This window comes from Oryzias latipes, chromosome 10, assembly GCF_053564925.1.
Source record: "Oryzias latipes strain Hd-rR chromosome 10, Olatipes_Hd-rR_3.1".
Lineage (NCBI taxonomy): Eukaryota > Metazoa > Chordata > Actinopteri > Beloniformes > Adrianichthyidae > Oryzias > Oryzias latipes.
In genome coordinates this window covers 15,080,269-15,104,854 of record NC_136246.1, presented here as the reverse complement: position 1 = coordinate 15,104,854, position 24,586 = coordinate 15,080,269, and the positions used below count along the sequence as shown (strand labels likewise).

General features: G+C 39.6%; 1 protein-coding gene across 9 annotated transcripts; it reads right to left on the bottom strand.

Moving 5' to 3' along the window:
* Window positions 1-620: 620 nt before the first annotated feature.
* Window positions 621-22,805, bottom strand: si:dkeyp-115e12.6 (uncharacterized). 9 transcript variants are annotated; one of them, XM_020706489.3, is made up of 19 exons: window positions 22,575-22,803; window positions 21,156-21,304; window positions 19,408-19,574; window positions 18,892-19,088; window positions 18,070-18,173; window positions 17,768-17,832; window positions 16,716-16,944; window positions 13,427-13,620; window positions 12,785-12,910; window positions 12,549-12,677; window positions 10,527-10,649; window positions 9,321-9,456; window positions 6,696-8,140; window positions 4,831-5,598; window positions 4,245-4,537; window positions 4,040-4,118; window positions 3,043-3,586; window positions 2,268-2,400; window positions 621-2,106 (listed from the first exon to the last, which is right to left on the bottom strand). In XM_020706489.3, exons 3-18 carry the CDS (start codon window positions 19,567-19,569, stop codon window positions 2,282-2,284), a joined length of 4,713 nt encoding a protein of 1,570 aa, XP_020562148.1. In that variant the 5' UTR covers window positions 19,570-19,574; window positions 21,156-21,304; window positions 22,575-22,803; the 3' UTR covers window positions 621-2,106; window positions 2,268-2,281. The 9 variants fall into 9 exon arrangements, 8 of the variants coding, with proteins under 8 accessions (XP_020562148.1, XP_078810197.1, XP_078810194.1 ...); XM_078954071.1 differs by having other exon boundaries at window positions 16,716-16,941; window positions 22,575-22,801; XM_078954068.1 differs by having other exon boundaries at window positions 19,408-19,571; window positions 22,575-22,714.
* Between the last annotated feature and the right edge of the window lie 1,781 nt (window positions 22,806-24,586).

Below are 24,586 nucleotides of genomic sequence, written 5' to 3'. Positions count from 1 at the left end.
TTTAACATGTTCTTGTGGCATTTTTCTGATGATGGAGACATATATAAAGAGAATTACGCTCAAAATTTCATTCCTGATTATTTCTTTATTCAAATCTTTGTGAATTGGGACCAAAAGAAAGAAATGCTTGAAAAAGCCTGTAGTAGTGATGTAGATGCTATAATTGGTAGGCCACAAGCTCCCTGCTCCATTCTGATGCATCCACTTGTAGACAAACAGATCCATGTACGTCCTCATTTTCCTCGTCTGAGCTGAAATCGGACTCAAAACTGTACAGCTGGATATCTCTGATTTAGCTCGCAATTTTTGTTGCACCGTTAATATTAGCTTGGTATTGTGAGGGGCTGTAGGCTAGCAGGAGAGAATGTAAACAAAGGAATGATGGGAAGTGAGAGTAGGTTTAGTCTGTGCCGGCAGTCACAGACTGTACTGCTGCTTTGCAGAAACTATGTCCTAGAAAATGACACATTAGGGGAAAAAAAGTCTAAAAATGGCATAATCATAATTAAAAAACACTAGGAACACTTTTATAATAGATCAAAAAATGCTGGGACTGTTCAAAAAAATAACAGAGTCCTGTTGCTGCAGCGTGGGATGTAAAGCTGGCTCAACACTCAAACAATGGTAAACAGCTTTTATTGTAAACAAACACGTCAAAAACAAGGCGACAAATTCACAGTGAGCTTCCTTGCTAACAGTCAGACGGTCCCAGGAGACAGCAGGTCACAAAACACAGATGAGGTCGAGAGGGTGTTCGATAAATGTGCTTTAACAGACTCAACAAGCCATGACAAAACAACTCACATCTAAATATTATGTGCACACAAAAAAACAGGCAAGCCACACTGAGCTGCACTAAAGATGATACCTTAGCTTTTTTGTACCAAAGCTGTGCACAAAAATAAAAGAGGCAGATACCTGCAGTTTGCTTTTTCAACAGACTTGATGCACTAGATTCTCTCCACTTACTTTTTAAAACACAGATGAAAAAAAAAAGCATGACAACATAGGTTTGACCTTCCAGGTCCAAAAACATGGACATGGCTGTTCCCTATTTATCCATTGTAACATTTGTTTTCAGTTACCCACAAAAAGGCAAATACAAATGAGAACATTTGATCTTTTTAGTAGTCTTACTTGTAGTTTGGCAGGCAACCGTGCTTTTATTCCACTTTCTAATAATTTGTTAGATGATTAAAAAGTCAGTAACTCTTTTTAATGTCTGTGTGCATCAGTGTGAATGTGAAATATATCCCTTAAACTCTTTGAACTATGATGACCAAGAAGGACACAAAGAATGAGAATCTCTAAACTCCTAATCTATGACTCTGTATACCTCCAATTCATCAGATAAATGGAGTCCAACCCTGCAGGAATATAACTCCTCTGTTAATGTGTTTTCTACCAAAATAAACCTTCACACAGGCAGCTTTTGGTTAAGTCGCTGTAAAACTAACTGTTGTTTGGTGTCTGACAGAGAAATAAAGCAGGAGAGAGGGAGAATGGTGAGCATCTCCATACATGGAGCGGAAACCAGCGCAGGTTAGACTGAGTCATCGACGCGTGCTGGCTGGACCCGCTCTCCCACGCAGAGCCACAGCAGGACCGAGATAAGGACACGCAGTCATGCTGTCAGTTAATGTTTCACACGTTATTTTGTAAACCTCTGCAAACTCATTAAAAACATTCAATTGTCCATAAATATCCACATGAAAAAGTAAAAAAAATTACAAACTATAATTTATTTTTTATTTTTTTTTACAACTGGCCACTTCAGGATCCCTTTGGAAAATGATTATCTTGACATTTGCTGAGACAAACAAGTGATTCAAAGCCAGACCTCAATGTTAGGGGGAAGCTTCCTTTATAAAATTAGTTTTTTAAATCTAAAAGCACCCCCCTAACGCCTAAAAGTTTAGGTGGAGTTGAAGCTTAAATCTCAGAGACAATTCAAAACTTCAAGATCCATAGCAGGGGTGTAGGTTCTGCAAGGGAACCATTCGTTTCTGGATCACTAGAGTTTCTGAAGTCTGAAGGCTTCAAGTCTCGTCCCTGCAGCAGTGGTGAGTCCATCCTCAATCAGTAGCTCCTTCCGCAAAATCAAAGCTGAAAGACAGTTAGAGTAGTTTTAAGTGACAAAATATGTGAATCGTCCTTTTTAGCCTCACACTACAAAGTTAAGTTAGGAGAAATTTTTCAAGGAAACACAGTAGTTTTGGGAACAATAAAGACACGTCTTTGGATTAATAACAAAAGATGTCGCTAACTTTCATGTGACTCTTTAATCAGTTTCCTCCTCCTCCTGTGAATCTTTTTGGGGCATCGGGACTACAGATGTTCCCAACAGGCCTCTCCTCACGATATAGGGACATGACGGACCACTGGGGATGTCAGCAAAACCTGAAGAACACACAACACATGCAAAAATAAGGAAAATTGACAACATTCCAGTATTTCAATATTTGTGTTCATAAGTTGCTGAGTAATCATCTACCGTAATTTCTTCTTCTAATCAAGTCATTTTGTAAACTAAACATATGCTGGGTGAGGCTGTTGACATGTAAGGAGGAAAACAGTCTTGTTGTTTTAGGTTTGAGGGAAAAAAACGTGAAAGCAAATCTGTTTTTGGTTGCTCAGGGGCAGTAAATGCAAGATTTACTTATCGCCTTAAGTTTATCCAGCAAATGTGTTAGCAAACAGTGACATATTTACACGTGCTGCGAGTCTGGAGTAACATAAGCCTCAATTCAGAACCGTGTTTGCGTCCCCTGATCAAATTAGGTCCAATACTCCTCTTTGACTCCCTTCTGCTCCACCAAGTCATGCAGGGGAAAATGCAGCTCATTAGTTGCTAAATACTTCACTGTGTTCAGTTTGTGACTGTGTCTGTAGGATCTTACAGCCTGTCAGCCGGAAATATCTGCTTGATTTAGATATTACACACAAACCCCAATTATTTAAAAGGACGCTTAAGTTTCCTGATTTTGCCTTTTTTGTGCGTGCCTAACCTCTCTTCCGGCCATCGACAGGCATCAAAGTTACCTTTCATGACGACTTCGGGCAGCCCGTATGGTTCATACTCCGTGTCGTCAAAAGCAGCCGACAACTGTGTCCTGTTCCGGCGGATTCTTTCAGCGAGGCGGGCTGGGTCTGCTGGGATGGGGAAAGAACCTGAGAACAGCCTTGTGTCCTCTGTCTCAGGTACGGGGACAGAGGAGGCCGGTGGTCCCACAGAGTCCTCCTCAGTCTGGGTGCTTGCACACACCGCAGGTGCAGCCTGGCGGCACAAAGCCTCCTCCGTTTGACTGCTGACACTTCTCACTGCTGTCTTGACCTCTTTGTCTGCAGAGTTGCTAGTGTTGTTCACATCAGCTGCCGCTCTGGGAGAGTTTGAGCTGACATCAGGTTTTCCAGAGTAACAGTGCATCACTTGGGATGGGTTTGGTCCTGAATGGTCACGCTGATCTCCGGTTATATGTTGTTCAGCCAGCTTCTGTGATGACATCTGGAGGAGCTCAGTATTTTTCTTTGCCGTGTGCTGTGCTGGGGAGGCATCTGGCAGGTTCAGCTCCAGGTTTTCTTTCTCCTGTATCAATCAAAAAAGAAAAGTTTTTGTTTATTTGCATTAAAATTCCTTAACTCTAAAAAAATGTAGATTTATTCAGTTTGGTGAAACCTTAAACCGCTCCAGTTAAACCTGAATAAATAATGAGTCACACATCACAGTCATTATTGAACTTCTCACAACATCTGCTCTCCTGCTGACAGACAGAACTGTGTTCAGAGGCTGAATCAACACTGCAGGATTTCAACAAAGGGCGGTCACTTTTCCATTTTAAAGTAAATAGTTTTCCCACAATTTGAACCAAGTCAAACAAATCTTTGAAAAACAATAATCCCCCAAGAAAATATTCGGTGAAAAAAAAGAAAAAAAAAATCAACTTAGTTCCTGTTTCTTTTAAATGTTCTGCATTTAATAAGCTGGTAAAAGCTTCAATTTAAAGTTTTGATGAGAGAGATTGAGAGAAAATGAACTGACTTCAACAAGTCTGATTTCCTGAGGTCTCTGTGTTGTTTCACAGGAGTGGAGGGCCTTCGGTTCCGGAATGCTCTGCAGCCTTACAGCAAAAGACCACTCAATTAGATCCAGTAAGGACACAAAATTTAAAAAAAAGAGAGACAAAATAATACTGACTGGCAAAAAAAAAGATTAAAATACAAACATAAGCCTTAAAATGAGTTACCTGGAGAACAAAATGCAGCCCCGAAGTTTGCTGGAGGAGCAGCAGAGGGACAACTCATCTTCTCGAATGACTGTGACCTGATCTCGTCTCTCCTCACTGTGCCATTCGGGTGTGATGGTCTGCGTTTGGATGCGAGTCCGCTCGTCCGCCATCCCACCCTCATCCTCCGTGTTGATAACTAACTGATCAAGTGCTGAGGCAGGCTGGGAGGCTAGTCTCCACAAAGCAAGCTCCTGGGCCTGCTGCTGGGTCTCCTCAGAGAGAGCTCTCACCTTTCTCTGCAGCGCCTCCACCTGGACAGAAGCGACAGAACACATCAACTAAAAAGAGAAACAGAAATTATTGAACAAGAAAAATCCTCTAGAAAAAGCTGGTCATTCAGAAAAAAAAGACAAGCTGATTAATGCTTACAAAAAAAACAAGATTCGAATTGTTTAGCGGCAATTAAATAATGAACTTTAAGGATATTTAGTTTGGGTTTGAACTCCTACAAATTGCGATTATTATTCATTTACTCAGCCGCAAGTCAGAGCTGGTACCTGAAAAACATAGTTGTGTTTGTAAAGGGAGTTTTTCTCCTTCTCACCTGTTGCTGCAGGACTTCCATCTGGTACTCAGACACCTCCTTTAGACTTTCATCTCCTCCTGTTTCTGCACAGTCTTCCCTTTCCCCACCATCCTCCCTCATCTCTGCTTCTTCATGCAACAGGTGCTGCTCAGAAATGAGAACATTCTGTGCTTCCTGCTCAGCTCTTAGGTTGTGGCCGTTAGCGTCTTCTTTGGGCTCCTCATTCGTTTGGTCCCTTTGATCTGAGGCTCCCGTGTTTAGCTTCAGCAGCTGATTCATCTGTCTGACAGTAAGCAGCTCTGAAGCCGCATGTTTATCCCGACTGGACTTAGTCAGCTCACATGCAGAGCTGTGAGACGTATCCAAGTTTACGGAGCATGGATTCTGTTCTTCAGGAGGCACTATTTCATCTCCGACTTTGCTGCTGGAAGGTGTCGGCGCTTCAGCTTCACCTGTTTGAATCTTTGGTTCATTTGCAGAGTTCAAACTGGGACGCGTCGGGGAACTAACAGTCTCATCACCTTCCTCCTCTTCCTCTTCTCTCAGATCTGACGTTTCTGTAAACTGCTCATCCCCTTCTTCCTCTTGATTTCTCCCTTGGGTCGTCATCTCTAGTTTCTTGCTCTTTCCATCCCCCAGTGCAGCCAGTTCCTCCTTGCAGTGCTGCAGCTCTTTTTCTTGGATGACATATGCATTTTCTTTCTCTTGTAGTTCTGCCAGAAGGCCAGAGATGTGCTGACTCTGCCTCTCAAAGGCCGTAGTGAGCTGCTGGGTCTGCCGTGTCACCTGTGGGGGAAAAACGATGGGTAAATATATGCCACAGGCTTATATTTGGCTTTTCTTCTTCTTTTAACCACTAAGCAAAGTTTGCAAACAAAAATATTTTTATGGCCTACTTCTCAGTCTACTCGGTCTGCTGTCATTTGTACATGTACATTTACACAAAGCCCTTGTCTGCACTGGACTATAACTACAAAAAAGATTAATTTTTTTTTATTAATACTTTTGTCAATGAAAAAATACCTGGAATCTCCCTTCCTTCCAGTGAAATTGTAATGACACATTTACAAAAATGTAAAGTTTTTTTTTTCTTTTTCAGAGTTTAAAAATCATTAGACCCAAATTTTGTTATGCAACAGTTCGGTTTAATGTCTGACAATTTTTTTCTCAGACCTGTATTTTTTTTCTTTGCCTCCACTTTCCCATAACTTTTCAGGGTTAAGTTTATCTTCATCGTCTGTGAAATACCTATTTTGTAGGGTAGATTTTGTGTAGGAACCATTAAAATGTGATACAGTGACTAAAACTGATATTTGCTGAATATAATAAAGTATAAAAGAACAACTTAATTAGCAGCATCCTCATAATATTTGACAGCTGGTTGCTGAATAATATGCAGAGCAGGTTTGGTTTGTAGCAAAAAATCCACATTTCTAGTAAAGACGGCTGTTTTTTTCTGTTAAATAAAGCTTTCTTTATAGTTGAAGGATCTTCTTCTGTTTCCTCACTGGCTCTTTTCTCCGAAAATAAACTTTCTAAATAGGTTTAATTTTTGTTAATTTTGCTAGCTTGAGGCTTTCAGTTTAGCGATCAGCTTTTAGAAAGTAACAAATGCATTTTGGACATGCTACTTGACATGCGTTAAGAATGAGTGGAATGTGGTGGGGAGAATCCAGTAGTTTTCCATAATAAAACTTCCTTTAGAATCTGATTGTAAACAAAAGGAAAAAAATGTAGGTCGTGTTTGTTTCTCTGTGGCCCGGCCAGTACCAACTGACCGGTACCGCTCTGCAGCCTGTTGGGGACCACTGACTTAAAACACCAGTTCTCAACCAATTCTGAATGGTCAGTGGACCTTCTGAACACAAAACTATTTCATTTACCTGTTTCTGCAGAGCCTCTAGTTTAACTTGATACTGGTTAGCTCGACGATTCTCCTTTGCATACTCGCTCTGCAGGCGCTTCACCTCCCTTGAGTGATCAGAAGGGAGGAGCTCACTCCCCTGAAGGTCTGAGGAGGAAAGTCCTTTCTCATAATTCAAGTTGACGTTTTCCAAGTCAGAGTCCACTTGACTGCTTCGATCCTCCTCTCCCAGAGGTGGATTGTGAGCATCTATCAGGGTTTGGTCCTGCTGGGGGAAGTCTGCTGTAGCTGTGGACAGGAGCATGTTGAGCTGGTTGGCAGATCTGCAGAAAAGGCGGTGCTGCTCTGGTGAAAAGAGGAGTTTTTCATCGTGGCTAATCAAGTTGGAGTTGGATTCATCATCATGGAGAGTCAGATATGTCAGAGGGCTGTTGGCAACTGGAACTTTCTCCTCTTCTGGAGAGGTTTTTCTTCCGTGCTTCAGTACTTCTAGCTCAGCCTTGAGCTCGGCCAGCTCCATGCTCAGATCCTTGTTTAGATCACAGCTGAGCAGATTCTTCTCATTTTCCTCATTCTTTCGCTCTTCTCGCTCTAAAGCAAGCTGGGCTTTCACCTCTGCAAGCTGAGTCTTCAGCTGGATGTTCAGTTCTATCATTTCACTCTCCCGGTCATTCTTTGTTGTGTCCTCCTCTTTCTCTGACTCGTCTCTTTCTTTCTTGATCCTGCTGATCTCTGCCTCCAGAGCAGTCATCTCTTTCCTCAGCCTTTCTGTCTCAGCCTTTTCCTTCTCCAGTTGTGTCCTCCACTCCTTCTCTTTTTCCCCCCTCTCTGCAGCCTGACTGGCATGTTTGCGGCTCATCTGCTTGAGGCGAGTCCTGGCCTCTGACTCGGCTCGGCGTTGCGTCTCTAGGTCTTCTAGTCGTCGCTGCAGCTCCTCACGAGCATCATCAAGCTCTGAGCGCAGCAGTGCATTCTCCCGCTTAAGATCCTCCGATAAAACCGCCTGCTCCAGCTTGGGAGAAGATGCCGTTTCAGAAAGCGTCAGAGTCTGAGTTAAAGATTCAGAATCCATCACTCCATCATCGCCCATACCAGAAGCAGAGAGGAAGCTCTTCTCTGTCCCAGACTGACGCTCTGCTACATCTTCACTCCTGTTTACCTCCTTGTTATCTTCAACTGTCACTCCCAGACTTTGTGAGCCCTCAGAGTTTCTCATGTCAGCAATGTGCTCTGCATCAATCCCTTCTCCTGGCTCCCTGTCAGGAGGATACGATGCAAAGGTTTCTCCCCGTCTCTCAGGAACGCCATCGTCCCCTTGCTTCTGCTCAGCTTGGGTAGCAGAACGTTTCTCTCTGTGGGTGAATGCTCGAGGAAGATGAGTGGAGGAAGAATGAGCAGGAAAACTCTGACCCCCATGGAAAACGTGGACAGGTTGGGATGAAGATGCTGGAGCAGATCTTTGATCTGGGGTTGAAAAGAAAAAAAAAAGGAGAAAATATATATTAACAAGGACCACTTAAAGCCTGGACACTTCTGCTTTACTTTAGAATGAATTTATGTGATAAAAATAGACAGAATATTAAAATAAAGATAAAGAAAAATATAAAGACAGGTTTTTGAAAAATCTTTTAAAAAGAAAAACAAATTGGAGAACTTTCTGAATAAATCAAAGTCACATCCTAATATGTAAATATGTCAATTTTGTCTATTTAGCTCATGTTTTTTTAAATTAAATATTATGCTTACTGCTGCTAAAAACAGCACTTCATATATCATTTATCTGTTTAGCACCATCAGACCTAATTAGAGTGGAAAGACAAACGGAATCTGCAGTTCAATCATCAGCCTCTTTCCTTATGCTGGCTTTTTTAGGCGTCTTTTTTTCACTGAAGCGGCCTGTTCCATGTCTGGTGTGCCTCCAGAGGTGGAAACAGGCTCAGAGGAGAACTAGAGGCAAAGCACTGCACTTAGACACACTGTGGAACAGGTACCACAGAACGAGCTGAACACCCGAGTGATGCTGCAGAGAAAGATGATGCCAAATCAAAAACTGTGTAACAACAGTCATTGGGGCAAAAGTTGTGGTTAATTTTTTTTTAGTTTGCACAAATGTAGGAGAGCTTTTGACCAAGATGAGCATGCATTGAACAACATATATCCTTTTTAGCGACAATATTATTATTTATTTAAACAGTTTAACAGTGTGAAGCGCTATGAATGGGGGGACACTTATCCCCACGGTGGATAACAGGGATGCAAGGATTCACTCTCAACCTGATTCTGTTCAAACCTCCATTTTAAGGTCACAGTTTTGTTTCGTTTTACGATATACGATTTGCGTATGAAAAAACAAGAACGTAAAACAAAACAAAAAATCAGAAAAGTCCTTTTTTTTGTTTTTTCAAATTAGCAAAAACTTTTCAGTTGGCTGATATAAAGTCTGCTGTAATGTAATACAACAAAATATACTTTCAATGTAAACATTCTGGTATGGAGTAGGGATGCAACCATTCACTTTTCATATGATTCGGTTCAAGGGTGTAACACACGGTTTGGTTTTAAACTGTGATCTTTGGCATCCCTAGTGGGTAACTTAATTGCGCCTCTTTAACAAAGGGTCTGCATAAGTGTGGCTTTTCTTCACCCTGCAGTTCCTTAAGGAGACGCTGGGTGTCAGCTTGCTCCTCCTTAAGCCTCCTCCCCTCCTCTTCCAGAGTTCGCTCCCTCTTCCTGCTCTGCTCCAGACTGACTGCCACACCCTCGGCCTCTCGCACGGCTTCCTGATGCAAACAAAAAAATAACCAAATGATGTGGATTGACTATAGTCAATTTACATCCTACAATCAGAGGTTCATTTGTTAATACAAAATAAGAAAGACTTGGTTGGATTGATTTTAGAAAAGATTTCAGTTAAATTTATGACGCAACTAATTTGAATAAAGAAACACAAAAGGAAACCTCTTTAGAATTACCATGTAGGTTTTTGCAATGTCTGCAGAAATGCAGAGGTTTCAGCAGAAAATGAAATGCCAAGTTTTAAAATTGGACAGCAACAAACTACAGAATTTATCAGAATTTGATTTTGTCTTGAAATCAACAACAGAGCTAGGTGTTTTTTAATATGTTCTTGTGGTAGTTTACTCAGGATGGAGGAAATATTTTAGGAAACTTAAGCTTAAAATAACATTTCTGAGTATTTCTTTATTCAAATCGTTGTAAAATCAGGAGCTGGTGAAAAAATGCTGTTTAAAAAAGGTTGGATTTGTTTCATAGAAAATACAACAGCAAGTTAGAAGCTCCCTGCTCCGCTCCATTTTGATGCATCTGTTGACGACTAGATCCATGTACCTCTCTGTTTCCCTCGTCTGAGCTGGTATCTGGTTCAAAACTGTACGACTGGATAGCTCAGATATTGCTTGCCATTTTTGTTGCACAAGTAATGTTAGGCTGGGGTGTAAAGCGCCGTAAGCTAGAGGGAGAGCGCCTAAGCAGAGAGAGCTCCCAGCAACGTTGAGGGGAAAAGGGGCGGGGTTGCTTTGTGCCAACAGTCCCGCCCGCAACTCAGAGCTAAATTTCTAATGAACTCCTGCCGCTCTACAGAAACCTGTCCTAGAAAACGACACAGGTTTTTTGATTTTTGTCAAAAAAATGGCAAAATAATAATTAAAAGACCACTGGGAAAGCTTTCACAAAAGATCATAAGATGATCAGAGTTGGACTTTAAGAATAAAAAATTATTTTTGTCATAAAGTTAAGGTTATGATTATGCAAAGATGCTAGGAAGTGAATTATGTCAAAGAAAAACTCAAGCCCCAAAATAAGAAACGACTGGGCTGTTTGTTCGTTTTACCATCAGTTTGGCTTGTGTTTGTGTTTCCTTCTTCTGGCTGTCCTTCAGCTGCTCTTCTGTCCATTTTTGCTTCTCTTTCAAAGCCTCCAGGTCTTTGTCCATTGCCTGCTTCTGTAGAGACAGCTGATGGAGGAAATATGACCTATTAGTTCTAATAATTACAGATTACAGGTATTATACACAAATCACTTGTGGTTAAAGAATTAGGACCAGTGAAGGCTACAGCGTGCAAAAGATCATCAATAACAAGCAAAAAGTGGAGTTGTGTTCTCTAAAAAAAGGTCCAGTTGTTGGAGTGTTACTGTCTTCATTATTCACATTCATTAGCATGACATTTGCTAACACCAAATAAAGACAGCACACATGAAACAGCAAGCCAGTTAGAAAAGTAAAAATGGCAGAACAAACCTGATCCTCATATGTAAAATAAACTTTTTACTTTTTTTAATGAATAATTTAAAGGCTCGATTCCAGGGACATTTTACACATTTTTCTCAGTTTCTTATGCGTAAAAAATCGCAGCAACGTTTTCCCTAATACTTTATTTATTTATTTATATATTTTACAGAATAATGCATAAATGTATTAGAACACACAAATGTGAAGAATAGTTAAAACTACACATGTATTAGTACGTTTTGGTTAAAACAAAATCCTGTGAAACCAAACGGGGAAAACGAGCAGAGAAAAACAAAACGTCATGGGACAAACACAAAGCCAATAAGTAGCCTGACTCCTACTGGCTTTGTGAAATTGTGTTGATTTTGCGTTAAATTTTAGTAGCCACCAATGTGCCACAAAAGATTTAATGTCATGTTTTAGAACTAACAGACAGAGGTAGCAGATTTAACAAGTTGTGGGAGTTTTTGTATGTTTTTTTATTATTAAAACTGGTAATACTATAGGACTTTATAAAGAAAATGGTTTAAGGGCCATTTTAAAAAAGACAGTAAAAAAATAAGTCTCTAGAAGTTCCTTTAATACGGTCGATACGTGCTGCCTGGCTGTAATATCTCTCTGTAGCGTCTTTAGAGGTGGTGACAAAGCCGGATGGCGGTGAAAACAGGTGTTTGTGAAAGCTACAACACATAAACAGCCATGGCACTGCAGGGACACTGCATAAGTGCTGTGAGGTTTCATGTGTGCACAGATACTACAGTCATGGACCAGACTTTTGATTTCTATATTTTCCATTTTTGTATCATAATAAAATTATTTTGAAAAATAAACAATGGGATTATGTACGTTAAGGTGCTATGTATGTCCAGTTTGCCCATGTCGATGACTTCAAAGTAAGTTTAAAATGGGGTTTCAGAGTTTTTAATGGTTAGCAACCCGTCTGCTGCCTCAGGCCGGCCCACCTGTCACACTTCCTGCTGCCAGATGCCCTCACTCTCTGGAATCACGGTTTTAAAGAGTTATTTTGATGAATGGACTCTTTTTAAATGATCAGTCACAGCAGCTTTTCATGTGGGTGGAATGATTTGTTGATGTGAACAGCAAACTCAAGCAGACCTCCTGCCTCGTCTATCAGTATGTCGTTAAATTAGGCTGTTTTTAGTCTTGATCATGACGGATCTCAGTTACACAGGTTTTGAGTTTTGATTCATGCTCCGAATGCAGTCACAACGGCATTACCTTTGCTGCTCACCCTTTCCACCGGGGAGAAACCAAGCGGAGAGAAGAGGACACAAGCAGAGAGGAGCAGGGGAGGGGGTTACAGTCATGAAGTGCAGAGAAAAACAGAATCAGAAGAACAAGGGACAAAAGTACGGCTGAAGAAACAGATTCGTTTATTGGCCTTTGGCACAAATGACCAAAAAAGCAGCAATGAGAGGATTAAGAGAAAAACACGGGAATGAAATTAGAGAAAAAGAACAGGAAGGAGCATGGAAACTGATGTATTGACAGCATCACCTGCGGTTCCACTGTTGACACAGAACTTATCCCAACAAATCTATTTGTGGCAACTCCATGGCTTTGTTCATTTGTTTGATTTGAGGCATGCGTGTGTGTACTCACCTTATCGAGCTGGGCCTGCAGGGCATTGTGGAGCTTCACCGCCTGCTGGAGCTCCTGATTCAGCTTACTGGCCTCCTGCTGGTGCTGCTTCTCCAGACACTGCCTCTCTTTCTGAAGCTCAGACAAGTCCTGGACACATAAAAAATGTCAAACCTGTTAAATTGGAATTACAAGTGAAAATACCTTGGAGAATAAATAATAACAGGATCGGCACTAAAGAGAAGACTGAGTTTCACCCTTTGGTGTTGCTTCTCCAGCTCTTTGGTGCGTTGCTGGTGGTGCAGTCGGCTGCTCTCTGTGTTCTGCCGCTGGCACTTGAGCTCTTCCTGCACTTGCTTCAGTTTCAGCTCATTTGCTGATGCCTGTCATTGATCAAACAAAACCAAAACAATATTCTTCATCTAAACACAGCAAAAAAAATGTTTCACTCTTGTATATGAGTTCGCCCACCTACAACAAATTTAACAAGTTCAAGAATCAGATTTTGTTCAATTTTAGTTTGTGGAGAATGTAACCACCGGAGCTCTAATAATCAGATAAAATGTACTACATTTTTTTATTAATATGTTTTTAAAGAAGCAAGAATAAAGCACAGTATGTGTGCTAATGCTCAATTTTGTCAAATTTATTCTCAAGTTGTCTCCCATATGTTTTTATTTTCATTTTCTTTATTCAATCAGTGTGGACTAAAAAAAAACTATTAGTAAAAACAGAAAAATGTTCGTTAAAAACCGTTTCATCAGCCATTTTCTTTTTTCTAAGATAATAAAGACTCCAGTGACTGAAAAGCCCTGATAAAAGGCCAACACCCACTACAAGTCAATAACAGCTCCAGCCTCATCAGGAAGATCCGCTGTGGTACTGAAACGTGTTTTTACCCGTTCACTCTCCTGGGCCATGCGGGCGTGTGCCAAACTGAGCTCGTCACGCGCTCTCTGCAGGCTCAGCTCCTTCGCCGACAGCTCCTTCTTGGTCTGCTCCATTTGGTTTTCAACGGACCTCAATGTCCCAACCTTGGCCGAGAGCTCGGCTTCCAGAGCTTTAACACGACTCTGGATTTCCATAAAAGATGCTGGAACGCAGAAAAACACGCAGACAGGAAATTTAAACTTGTAAAAAGTTAAATCAAAGCAGAAGGAGGAAGAAAAACAAATTGCTAATCCATGCTGTTCTGAAGAATAAAATCCTAAGGATGAATTAATTGATGGATTGATTTCAAGTATTTTTTCAGCACGAAAAATGGGAACAAAAAAAAATATATAGATGTTTCAAATATATTTTTTCAACAAAAAAAGAAAATGATTCTATCTTCTTGACATTATAATTGCTCCTAATCATAAATAGACATATTTGTGCGTAAACATACAGTACCCACACGACACACTGAATCAATTAAACAAAATGATTATAAAATAATTAATCAATTGCTTGAAAAAGAGCAGGAAGAAGTAAACATCTATAATTCTGTCCTTATTATGTTTTACCTAACTTTTCTTGTTTACATAGTTGCCATAATCCAGTTCTTCACATCTATTTAGTTAATGCTTTTTTATTCTAAGAGCAGATTATTTTTAAGCAACAAAGATGAAGTTCTTATGGGTTATCATCAGAGGATATTATTACACACTATTCCAGAAATCATGATAACACAATGAAAGTAACTAAAAAAAGTCCTATAAGAAGAGAGAATAAAATCATTCTGATTCAAATCACCTCCTTTATATCACCTCCTAAAACTATTACTTTAGATCAAAATCTGATTTCTCTGCCCATTAAATCTGCATCTTTAAAACAGAAATCATAGTTTTCAGGCCATCACAGCTCTTATTGGGACATTCTTTTGAGATCCAGCTGACCCAAGCTTTAAACCAGGTGTTGGCAACCTGAGGCTGGACGTGGCTCTTTTATCGTGGCTTTTATTGTAGCTCTGAGGTAAAATACTCACAATCTGAATAAATTGGTTTTTTTTTTAGTTAAGCTTTGCCATTTTTTATTCCTAAACTGAGATAATCTTGCATGAGTAAAAATTACCTTTTTGTATTTTTTACCAATGCTGACAGTAATCTAAGAGCCATTGAGAATTTTGCCATTGCTCCAAATTACACACGTCGGATTATAACCAACGTATTAGTTTGAACTTGTCAGCGTGGTTTATTGATAAAATAACTTTGCAAGTACATCTACAGCAGCAGGATCTTATTTGACACAGGTTATATTTTATTTTGAAAGGAACTTGAGAGTAAAATAAAATATAACACTGTTATAAATCAATTATTCAAAATATTTAAAAGCTACATTATATAAGATGAATGGCTTAATGGCAACAAAAACATAAAGTGTATTATTCTAAAAGGGGAGGTTGGATTTTGCTGCTCTTGCTGGGTTTTGGTTGGTAAGACACTGGTCCAAATGGCTATTTTGGTGTTAAAGGTTGCAGGCCCAAGCTTTAAACCGAACAGCAACTTCCTCCTGACAGAAGTTCAATGCTCAGAAATGTCATTTTCCTAAAATTAGGATCAGTTTAATATCACCTTTATGTTTCCTGATCCGGTTCAAGTTAACTATACAAAAACGGTCCTGTCAAAGTAACTAAAACACACACACACACTACCACAGGGACATGGAGAGGGGTCAACAAGAGAACTACGGTATGTTACATGAGTATCAGAGTTTCGTGGCGCTGGCCTTCCAGCCGTTGCAGGAAAGTCGGATTGACACTGAATTCTGCAAAGCTCTTCCATAACAAGCGTTTTGTTTTTTTTCTTTACAGGGGAGGGTGTTCTAGCAAACGTTGATAGTTACACACACATGCCAGGAAGCTGGTAGTGATGTTAAAAACCAAACAACAACAAAAATGAAAACTCTTTTCAGCCTTGTCGGTGACGGTGTATTTTTAGACATTTCATCACTTTGAGGTCATCAGCAGTCACAGCGTCTGACGGCTTACTTTCCGTGGTCACAGTAGATATTCTGTGTCATCCAAAAAGATCAATCACTGTGTCTGCCTGTGGTGCGGGGGGGCAGTAAGGTTACCATTTCCAAACTGTCTGTAACACACAGACAACAACAGGACTGCCTGTTGAGACCGACAGCTAAGGAAGCCTCTGTTATAAAATAGAAGCAGAAGAGATCTTTAAATGACATCCTAAAACTAACGAATTGCTGTATAAATCAATACCTGCTCTAAATGTCCCCTTAAATGTCTGAAGTTTGTACCAGCTGCTTTATCTGACACCTCCTCTGCTCTGTTGTGCAGGTTGTCATTCGAAACAAATTCATTAACAAAATAAAAGCCTTGAAGGGGTTCACACTTATTAACATATGCATTTCCTTTAGAATGCAGTGAAACAGTAAGTCAACATGTCTGAAGAGTTTTCATCTAAAGAGGCTGCACATGACCTCATCCGTGAAGACAAACTCCATTGGAAACTGTGTTTTTGGCTAGGGTAAAAAAACTAAGTGAGTCTGGGTATTTCTCTATTTAAACCATTGTGAATCAGAAGCAGATGAAAAAATGTCATTTGAAAAAAGTTTCTATTGTTATGTCATAAGCTCCCTGCTCAGCTCGTTTCTGTTGCATCCACCTGTAGACCAATAGATCCATGTAAGTCTTTGTTTTCCTCGTCTGAGCAGGTATCTGGCTCTAAACTGTATATCTGGATAGCTCCATCATTGATCGTCATTTTTGTTTCATTGTTATGTTAGGTTGGGGTTGTGAGGGGCTTTAAGCTAGCGGGAGAGTTTGTAAACAGATGGATGACGGGAAGTAGGGGTGGGCTTACTCCGTGCTAACGATCCCACCCACAACTCAGAGATGAATTTCTAATAAACTCCTGCTTCTCTGCAAAAAGTATGTCCTAGAAAACAACAAAGGTTTTTCTATTTTGGCTAAAAACAGCATAATCATAATTAAAAGACTGCTGGGCGCCACACAGATCTCCACAGACGGATGGGTATGTTGCAGATCAACATAAAACGAGGTATTTAATGGTAAATCCCATCTCACAAGCTTAAAGATTACTGAGATAAATGGCTAACAGCAAACATGCTGGAATGGTTCTTAAAGCCAGCAGGCTAACTTTTTAATCGGGATTAAAAATAAAACCCTGGATTTTTTATTGAAACGAGGCCATGTGTTTCTAGAATAACAGCTGAACACCATCTCACCATCACTCTCCGCCTTGTGATCCTTCCCGCTCGGCTCCTGCTCCACCACGCTTCGATTTACAACAGCCGGGTCCGGGGTTTGGGGAGAGGGGTGCTGCCGTCTCCTGGACGTTGGTCTGGAATCCTCCTGTTCCCATGAGAATACGGCTGAAGGAGGGTGGCGCTGGGGGGTGCTCCTGTGTGGTGGTTGTGGAGAAGATGTGGGCGTGTCTGAAAACTGGAGCTGCTGCTAAAGAAAGGGCGAGAATTTTAACACACAGGTAAAACAAGGAAAACAATATGGACTCGAAAAGTAAACATAAACAAGAAAACAAAAGAAGCCTTAAGGGGTTTACATTTACATTTGAGCTTCTGCTGATTAAAACCTAAAATAAAATGAAAATAATAAAAATGCCAAAACCTTTATAGATTAATAATCCCTTTGCTATCGTGAAAACGTTTAAAATAGTAACCATCCCATAATATTACAACCAACAAACCTTTTTTTTTTATTTTGACATACATTCACAGTTTTAGCACATCAATGCAGAGATGAAATAGAGCCTAAACATAAATATTACTTCTGTCATGTTACATTTCCTAAAAATCGGTTAGAAGTATGTTTTCCTCACATTTTCTTCACAAATATTTGGCTAAATTAAAGATGTTTTCTAGAGAAATATTGCATTTGCATTTCTTTAATATGTATATACTGTCTAAAGTGTTTTTCCAACTATTTTAAAACCATCTTCAATCTATAGAAATGAAATCTTTTGATCACTAAAAAACATTTTTGCTATGCAGAAATTAAAAATTGTGCTATAAATACTTTTTTCTTTTGCGTAGTTTGGCCATAGTTTCATTTTTCAGCTACAGAGCCACAGAACTTCAATAAGTATTTATGGGAACCTAAATTCCCACAGTAAAACAGCAGATCTGCAGTTGATCAGAAAGAATCGAGTCATTAGCTCCTTCAGACCTGGGGGACCTTACAGCAATACCCATGTGTTTTAATCTGTAATCCACAGTCGTCTTGGATTAACCGACACAATGAGGAACTAGCAGAAACATACCCGGATTTGTTGCCCGCGGCTCCATCTTTCATCCCGCTGGCCTGACCTGTCTTCCTGTCTGCTCCCTGCAAGGCAAAAGCACAGCATGTTACTAAAACTCAGCACTTAAATACGATGACCAAAGCTGAAGTCGGATAGCTGCAGAAAACAGTGGGAAGGTTTAGAGAGGAGACAGGAAGGAACAGTCCCCAGAGAAAGCGCTCACTTGTCTCTTTATCGTGGGAATCGTAAGGTTTTCTGAGAAAAGAGAAAAGAACCCACCAGAAACGAACAAACAAACATGAGTCATAAGTTTCCTGCACCGTTGTGATCCCAAGGTGAAGTAGGATTCCAGCTGGGTGTGGAAAACAAGGTAGTGTCTGTCGGCCGGCTGCTGATCCGCAGGTTCTCCAGTTCAGCCTCCAGTCTGCCGCAAAGTAACAAGGAACCAGGGGAAGAGTTTATTGTACAAGAGAAAGAAAACTTAAAAAGAAAAGAAAAAACAAGGAGACCTTTTACTGATTAGGGCAGATAGCAAAGAAAATGAACATCATCTAAAAAGCTAAACCACATAACACAAAAATGGTCAAACAAGAGCTAAAAAAAATACATTTACAGAAGAATGTCTACTCAATTTTTACTCCCATTTGGAGAAATAGGCTATGTCCAAATTCCTTCACTACCAACTACATAAAGCAAAAAACCAGTACGCATTGATGCTCACTAGATTGGCGAATATAGACCACAATGCATTGCGTTTGAACAACTTTTGTGAAAACAATGTATTTAAATGATTTTTTTAATAATCAGTCAACCTTTTCATCATCAGAACACATTGGATTCAGAAACAGTCGATATCAATTAGACGTCCTGGTCGTCTAATAAAAAAGATAAAAAGAAAAAGAAAAAGTAGTGAGGATGGTGTTTTTAAAATCCAGGGCACTAGATAGACAAACACTTTAGTTTTTTAGTAGTTGGGCTTAAGGTGGGAATTCAGACACAGCCATAATTAGATTTATAACAGTTATCACCATGTAATAACAAAAGTTATCACATGATCACCATGCACCGAGAATAGTCAGAAGTGTTTATGAAACAGAGTGGGGGGGGGGGGGGGGGATTTTCCATGAGTGCTTCTTTCTGACCTTTTGACTTCCTGGGTGAGTTTGTTGTTCAGTGTTCGAGCAGCGTCCAGCTGGCCTTCCAAGGAGCACACTTGGGCCTGCTTGGTGTGCAGCTCTTGGGTCAGCCGGTCCCTGCTGGCCGCAGCGCTGTCAGCCTCCTCCCGGACGCTCTGGAGCTCTCTCTGTAAGGACTGGCACTCCCCGCGGACCTCTTCATACTTGGCAGCAAATGGAAAGAGGAAGAAAACTTAAGAATCACAAAAAAATGAAAATGTGTTTAAAAAAAGACAAGAGGAGGATACAGTGATCCTAATATAAATACAAAGTTCTAACAACTGTAATAGATTCACAAAAACATTTTTCTTTAATACAAAAACTTAGCATCCTTCATTCTGATAAAGTACAAATCCACCTTGACTCAAAATATATTTATTTTTAAATTAGTTTTTCTCACCTTTAGTTAAAAAAAAAAGTAAAGTATTAATAGATATGTTAACTTATTTATTTGGTGTAGAAGTATAACATGAGCAGATGTACCTTCACAGTTTGTTTTTCAAGGCTGGTGTTAATGTTGTCCAGCTGCAGCTGTTTCTGCTTGTTCTCTCTGAACAGCCGCTCCTTATGGACCTGCAGCTCTTTCACCTTCTGCAGGACCCGCCCAGACAAACCCACAGTCCAGTCCTCCTCAGCCCAGCTCATTTCTGCTGTCCAAGCACAAGTATGCAAACACTTCAACTCATCGATGCTGAGATAATGGAGAGGTAGTGTCATTAAAAGTGGCTCTCTCAACAGTCTGCAGACTGCAACAATCTTTTATTTTTTGTGGCAAGATTGACAATTACTATTCAGAATAGCATGAGATTTATGATAAATCTGAAGTGCAATGAGAGCAAATTGAAGCATTCAGACTTAAAAGTGCATCAAATTGACTGCCAGCATTTATCTAAGCGTGCTTCCTTCGTCTGTGCCTCTGTCCTGAATGGGTTTGGTTGCTAAGAGGGAACACCAAGACACAGTGTGGTTGCCACAGCTGGGCAGCTGAGAATCCCTCCTTTTTTCAACACCAACTAACATAAATGTTCCAGCAGCGCTGAAGACTGACAGTGAATCCCTTCTGTGGGTCAGTTTTAGAACTCAGCTGTCTCACAAAAAGACAAAAACTGCAGTTTTTGGTACTTTTTCACTCTGTCCATTATTTTTGTACAAGTTGTAACATTTCATATCATTTTTGTGAGTCATTTACGTTCTATATTGTCCTTTTTCCTGAGTCACGATAAGCTTTATTTACTTTTTATTTCTCTCTTTTCAATCTCTTTCCCCTCTTTTTTCTGCCCGTTCCTGTTCTTCTCAGCTTTGCACCAACCACATTCTTATTGAATGTCTCATTTCATCACATGAGGGTTAACTCATGAACTTCTTTCACAAAGTTCCTACTTTCCAAACTGCAAGGTTTTGTTCAGGAAGAATTCTACATTTGAAAGGTGTTATCAAATTTGGCAAATGTCCCCCAAAACAGCTACGCCATCAACACACAGCGTTGCTTCAGCGGTCGGTCTATGCGGCTGACAATAAGGACAAAGTGAGATGAGGAAAGCATTGGAATGAAGAAAAACCTGACAGAAGATGATGAAATCAGTTTTGACTTGCATTACCGCCTCAAGGCCACCGACACGAAACTGTAATCCAATATTTCTGTCAGAGCACTGAGATAAGGTCACTATTTATATGTTTACCAGTAGAAACGCGGAAATGAAGACGTATGTTGATGAAAATCCATTTGCAATTTTATAAAAATAGATAGATATTCTTGATCGTGATGACATGCCAGTCTTAGAGAAAAATAAAATGATTGGAAATTTTTATTTTATGACAGCAACTAACAAAGAAATCTTTACACTTTCAAGCATATTTAACCAACTAATGCTTAACTTAACTTTATTTCCCTGATTTGCCCTATTACTGAACCTTAAACTTTAAAGTGAGAGATTTTGATTTAATTCTTAATGTTAAACTATGAGGGCAGAACTAAAACTTCTCTGTGATCAAGCATTTGCTTCATCTTAGATCCCATCCCACTGCTGATCTTAATTCCACTGTTGGTCCTGCTGTTTGGAGTCAATCCGCTTACTTATCAAGACACACAATGGGTCTGTGGTCTATTATAAGACAAGAAGAGCAACTTTTCCCCCATTTAATAATCTCCGTTAGGTTAAGAGGTGGACAAAACTACTAAAGAATAACCTCCAATGGTAAGTTTTCTCAAAAACAGCTGAGCAGTTCTCTACCTCCTGTGCTCGCTTCTTTGGGTGCTTTTGCTCAGACCAAAGAGTTGCTGTCTTCATATAAATCAGCAGTATTCAGTTCCAGATGTTAAAGTGTATCTGGAAAAGGCTTTAAACCAAACATTGTTGTATAAATCCTGAGGAACGTGTGTCTGTAGAAATGAAAAAGACACATTAGGGGTTCACAACATACACACTTAAAAACACCAAGTGTACTCAAGTGTGTAATATGTAAAATAAAAAGTTAAGTAAAGCATTATAAGTAGGGCTGCACGATATGAGGAAAACTAGCGATATGCGATATAACTGATCAATATTGCGATGAAGATATAACTTGCGATACATGAACAAAAACGAAAACAACCAAAAACATCAATTCCATTTCACTGCAACAGTTTAAATAAGAGCCGACATAACTTACATTACACTCCAAATGACCATCGTCCACATAGGAGATGAACATCTAACATAAAAGGGCTCCATCCGGATGATTGGTCAACAACGTGAAGGCGTCCATCCAATTGGTCAAATGCATAAATGGCTTTATTTGATTCATAGTAGTAATTAATACACTTCATAAGTGGTAAAAATGCAATGTAAAGCTTAAAGCAGCAGAGACAGATATTGGCTTTGATCACAACACTAAAAGTAAATAAATAAACAAACCATTGATTCAAATCTCGACATTTTATTTCTCATTTAGAGTAATGATAATTGAATTATTTACATGTGTGTTATATTCCAATGAACTCGTGACTAATTATCATGTTTGATACTTCATGTATAGAAATGTATTTCTGTAGTTTGTCTTCTTTAGTTTAATTTTTTTTGTTTGTTTGTTTGAAATAAACCGATTTCAACTAAGCAAATTTTTTCAAATAAAGAACACGACTTAGAACAATTTTATCTTTTATTGATGGACAAATTAGATGTAAAAAAAAAAACACTTAAGAGACATTTTAAACAGCCACAAATGTAGCTAAACTAATAATAGAACTAGTCGCAGCTTTTATTTTGTAGGCTAAAGTTGATCGTTTCTACACTAAATGAAGTGATCGTGAAAAAAACATGCAGTGTGTTCATTTTGAAAGCCTCCTGCTTAATAACAGCATCCACTGTGTTATCCCTTTGATCAGTTCTATCAAAATAAATGTCAGAGTTAGATTGGATCCGGCGCATCTTTCCACCCATCAGTGAACCCTGGCCCGTAATGTCACGAGGTTTTAAAAACACAAGACAACACTCCACACTTCAGAAAAATATAACATTTTCACGGTAGATTTACCGTCGATCACGTACATTTTCAGTGATCTGAGATTTCATTTCATCCTCGGTTCAAAGACGTGTCGGTCCACGAGCGCTCAGAACATGAACTTAGCAGTGATGCTACGAGCTAAACCACCAGAGAAGCTACTAACTCACCATTCACTGTGGAGTTAAGGGCGCGCGGCTCACCGGCAGCTGACAGCGCCTTCAACAAGTACCACCCGCCTACCGTCCGCCCTTCTTCATCCAATTCAAAGTCCGTTTGACAAATGAAATATAAACGTCCAAGTTTTAAGATGACAAACACAATGCCGCACACAATTCGCAATAAAAGTGCCAACCTCCGAATGGAGTAAACTCACTGGAGTTGTTGCACGAGGTAGGCGGAGATTGATGACGTATTGGTCGTGTTTTGGAATAGAGGGTCCGCGCGCTGTGACCCTCTAGTGACCTCTAGCGACACCATGCGGCCACTGATATAATAATAATGATGGATTGGATTTATCTGCGCTTTTCCAGACACTCAAAGCGCTTCCATTGTGTCCATTATCTATTCACTCTTCGTTGATACTTTGTGATGGTAGAGGCGTGGCTTCGCCAGTTCGCAGTCTACGGTCCTTCTGACCATCACCGGGATCATTCATATACATTCATGCTGGTAGGCATGAATGCTGTTGATGTGGTAATTGTTTTATCCCAAACCCTGGATTCCTGCGTGGTAGCCTTCTACCTTACCAACCGATCTACCCAGCCGCAATATATATATAACCACACACAGACGGAACCAGCAATACATAGATACTTTGTAAAAATCAATCACAACACACAAAATGTAGAAATAAAATATATAAATAAATCAATAAATCTGGACATTTTATTTCTGAATAAGAGTAATTATAACTGAAATGTAGAAGTGGATGTAAGCGTATACATGTATGTTTATTTTCCAATTAATTCACAACTAATTATCCTAAGTAGCAATTTAAATATATCAACGTATTTTTAGACATTTGAGTAATTTTTACTAGGAGTGTAACGATTAATGTATTAAGCAATGAATAAAGTTATATTGCAACAATCCAACCAAATAGATCTTTCTGAGGCAAGTTGTTAATTGAAGCGAACAAGCAACCCCAAATTATGATGTGAATCCCACCATTGTTAAAATGAATCGTCATGCCCCTATTTTCTTATCTTCATTCCTTCCAAAGAGAACCTCAACATCTTCATCTCTGCAGCCTCAAGCTCTCAGAGCCTCACTATATATAACCAACAACATATCCAAAGTATGTCATAACCAAAGTCTGAGGATTCATTTAAAGAGAGTCTGTTAAAATGTAATACACTGAACAAAAAGTAGTTTTGTAAAAATAGTATGAAGTCTGTCTTTGTTTTCATTGATAATAAGTGCAAGAAATATCACTGAAGTTCCAGAGATACTCAGATGAGGTTCTGCAATCAATGGCAACCCTTTATCTCCAAAATCTGGGAGTAAATGCAATCCTCCAAGATGATAACCCTCACCCCGTAGGTCAAGGTTTATCAGACAGTACCTCCAGAATTTAGCAGAAGAGGATAAAAATGGACTACCAACAGTCATTGTCTAAACCAGGGCTGTCCAAACTTTTTGAAAAGAAGGATGGATTTGGTGAGGTAAAACTGTTTGAGGGCCAACCATTTGGCCTGACATTCTTTGAACTTTTTTACTGACATTAAATGCAAATGAAATATTTATTGCAATGGCTTACTTTTCTTACATTTATTCACATGAATAGATGTTTTTACCAAATTTTTACTTCTTCCAAGTTAGCTTGTCGTAGTTAGCATGTCTTGTCATCCTTTAGATATTGAACTCCTTGATAACAGCCACAGTCTCTTGGCACATTGGGCAGACAAAGTTCTTTCATATTTCACTGAAAAAAGATGTCAATTTCCACTTGTCCTGGAAGTGGTTGCTCTCACTGTCAGCTTTTCTTTTTTATTTTTTTAGTTGACATTTTTAGAAATGAGCCTGAAACCGTCACAGAAGGGCCGTGCGATCAAATCCACAATCAAAGTAGATTTTTAGAAAATCCACATATTCCAGATTTTTTAAGGGACCCTGCAGGCCGGTGGAAATTTAATGGCTGAATTTGGCCCATAGACTGGTCTTTGGACATGCCTGATCT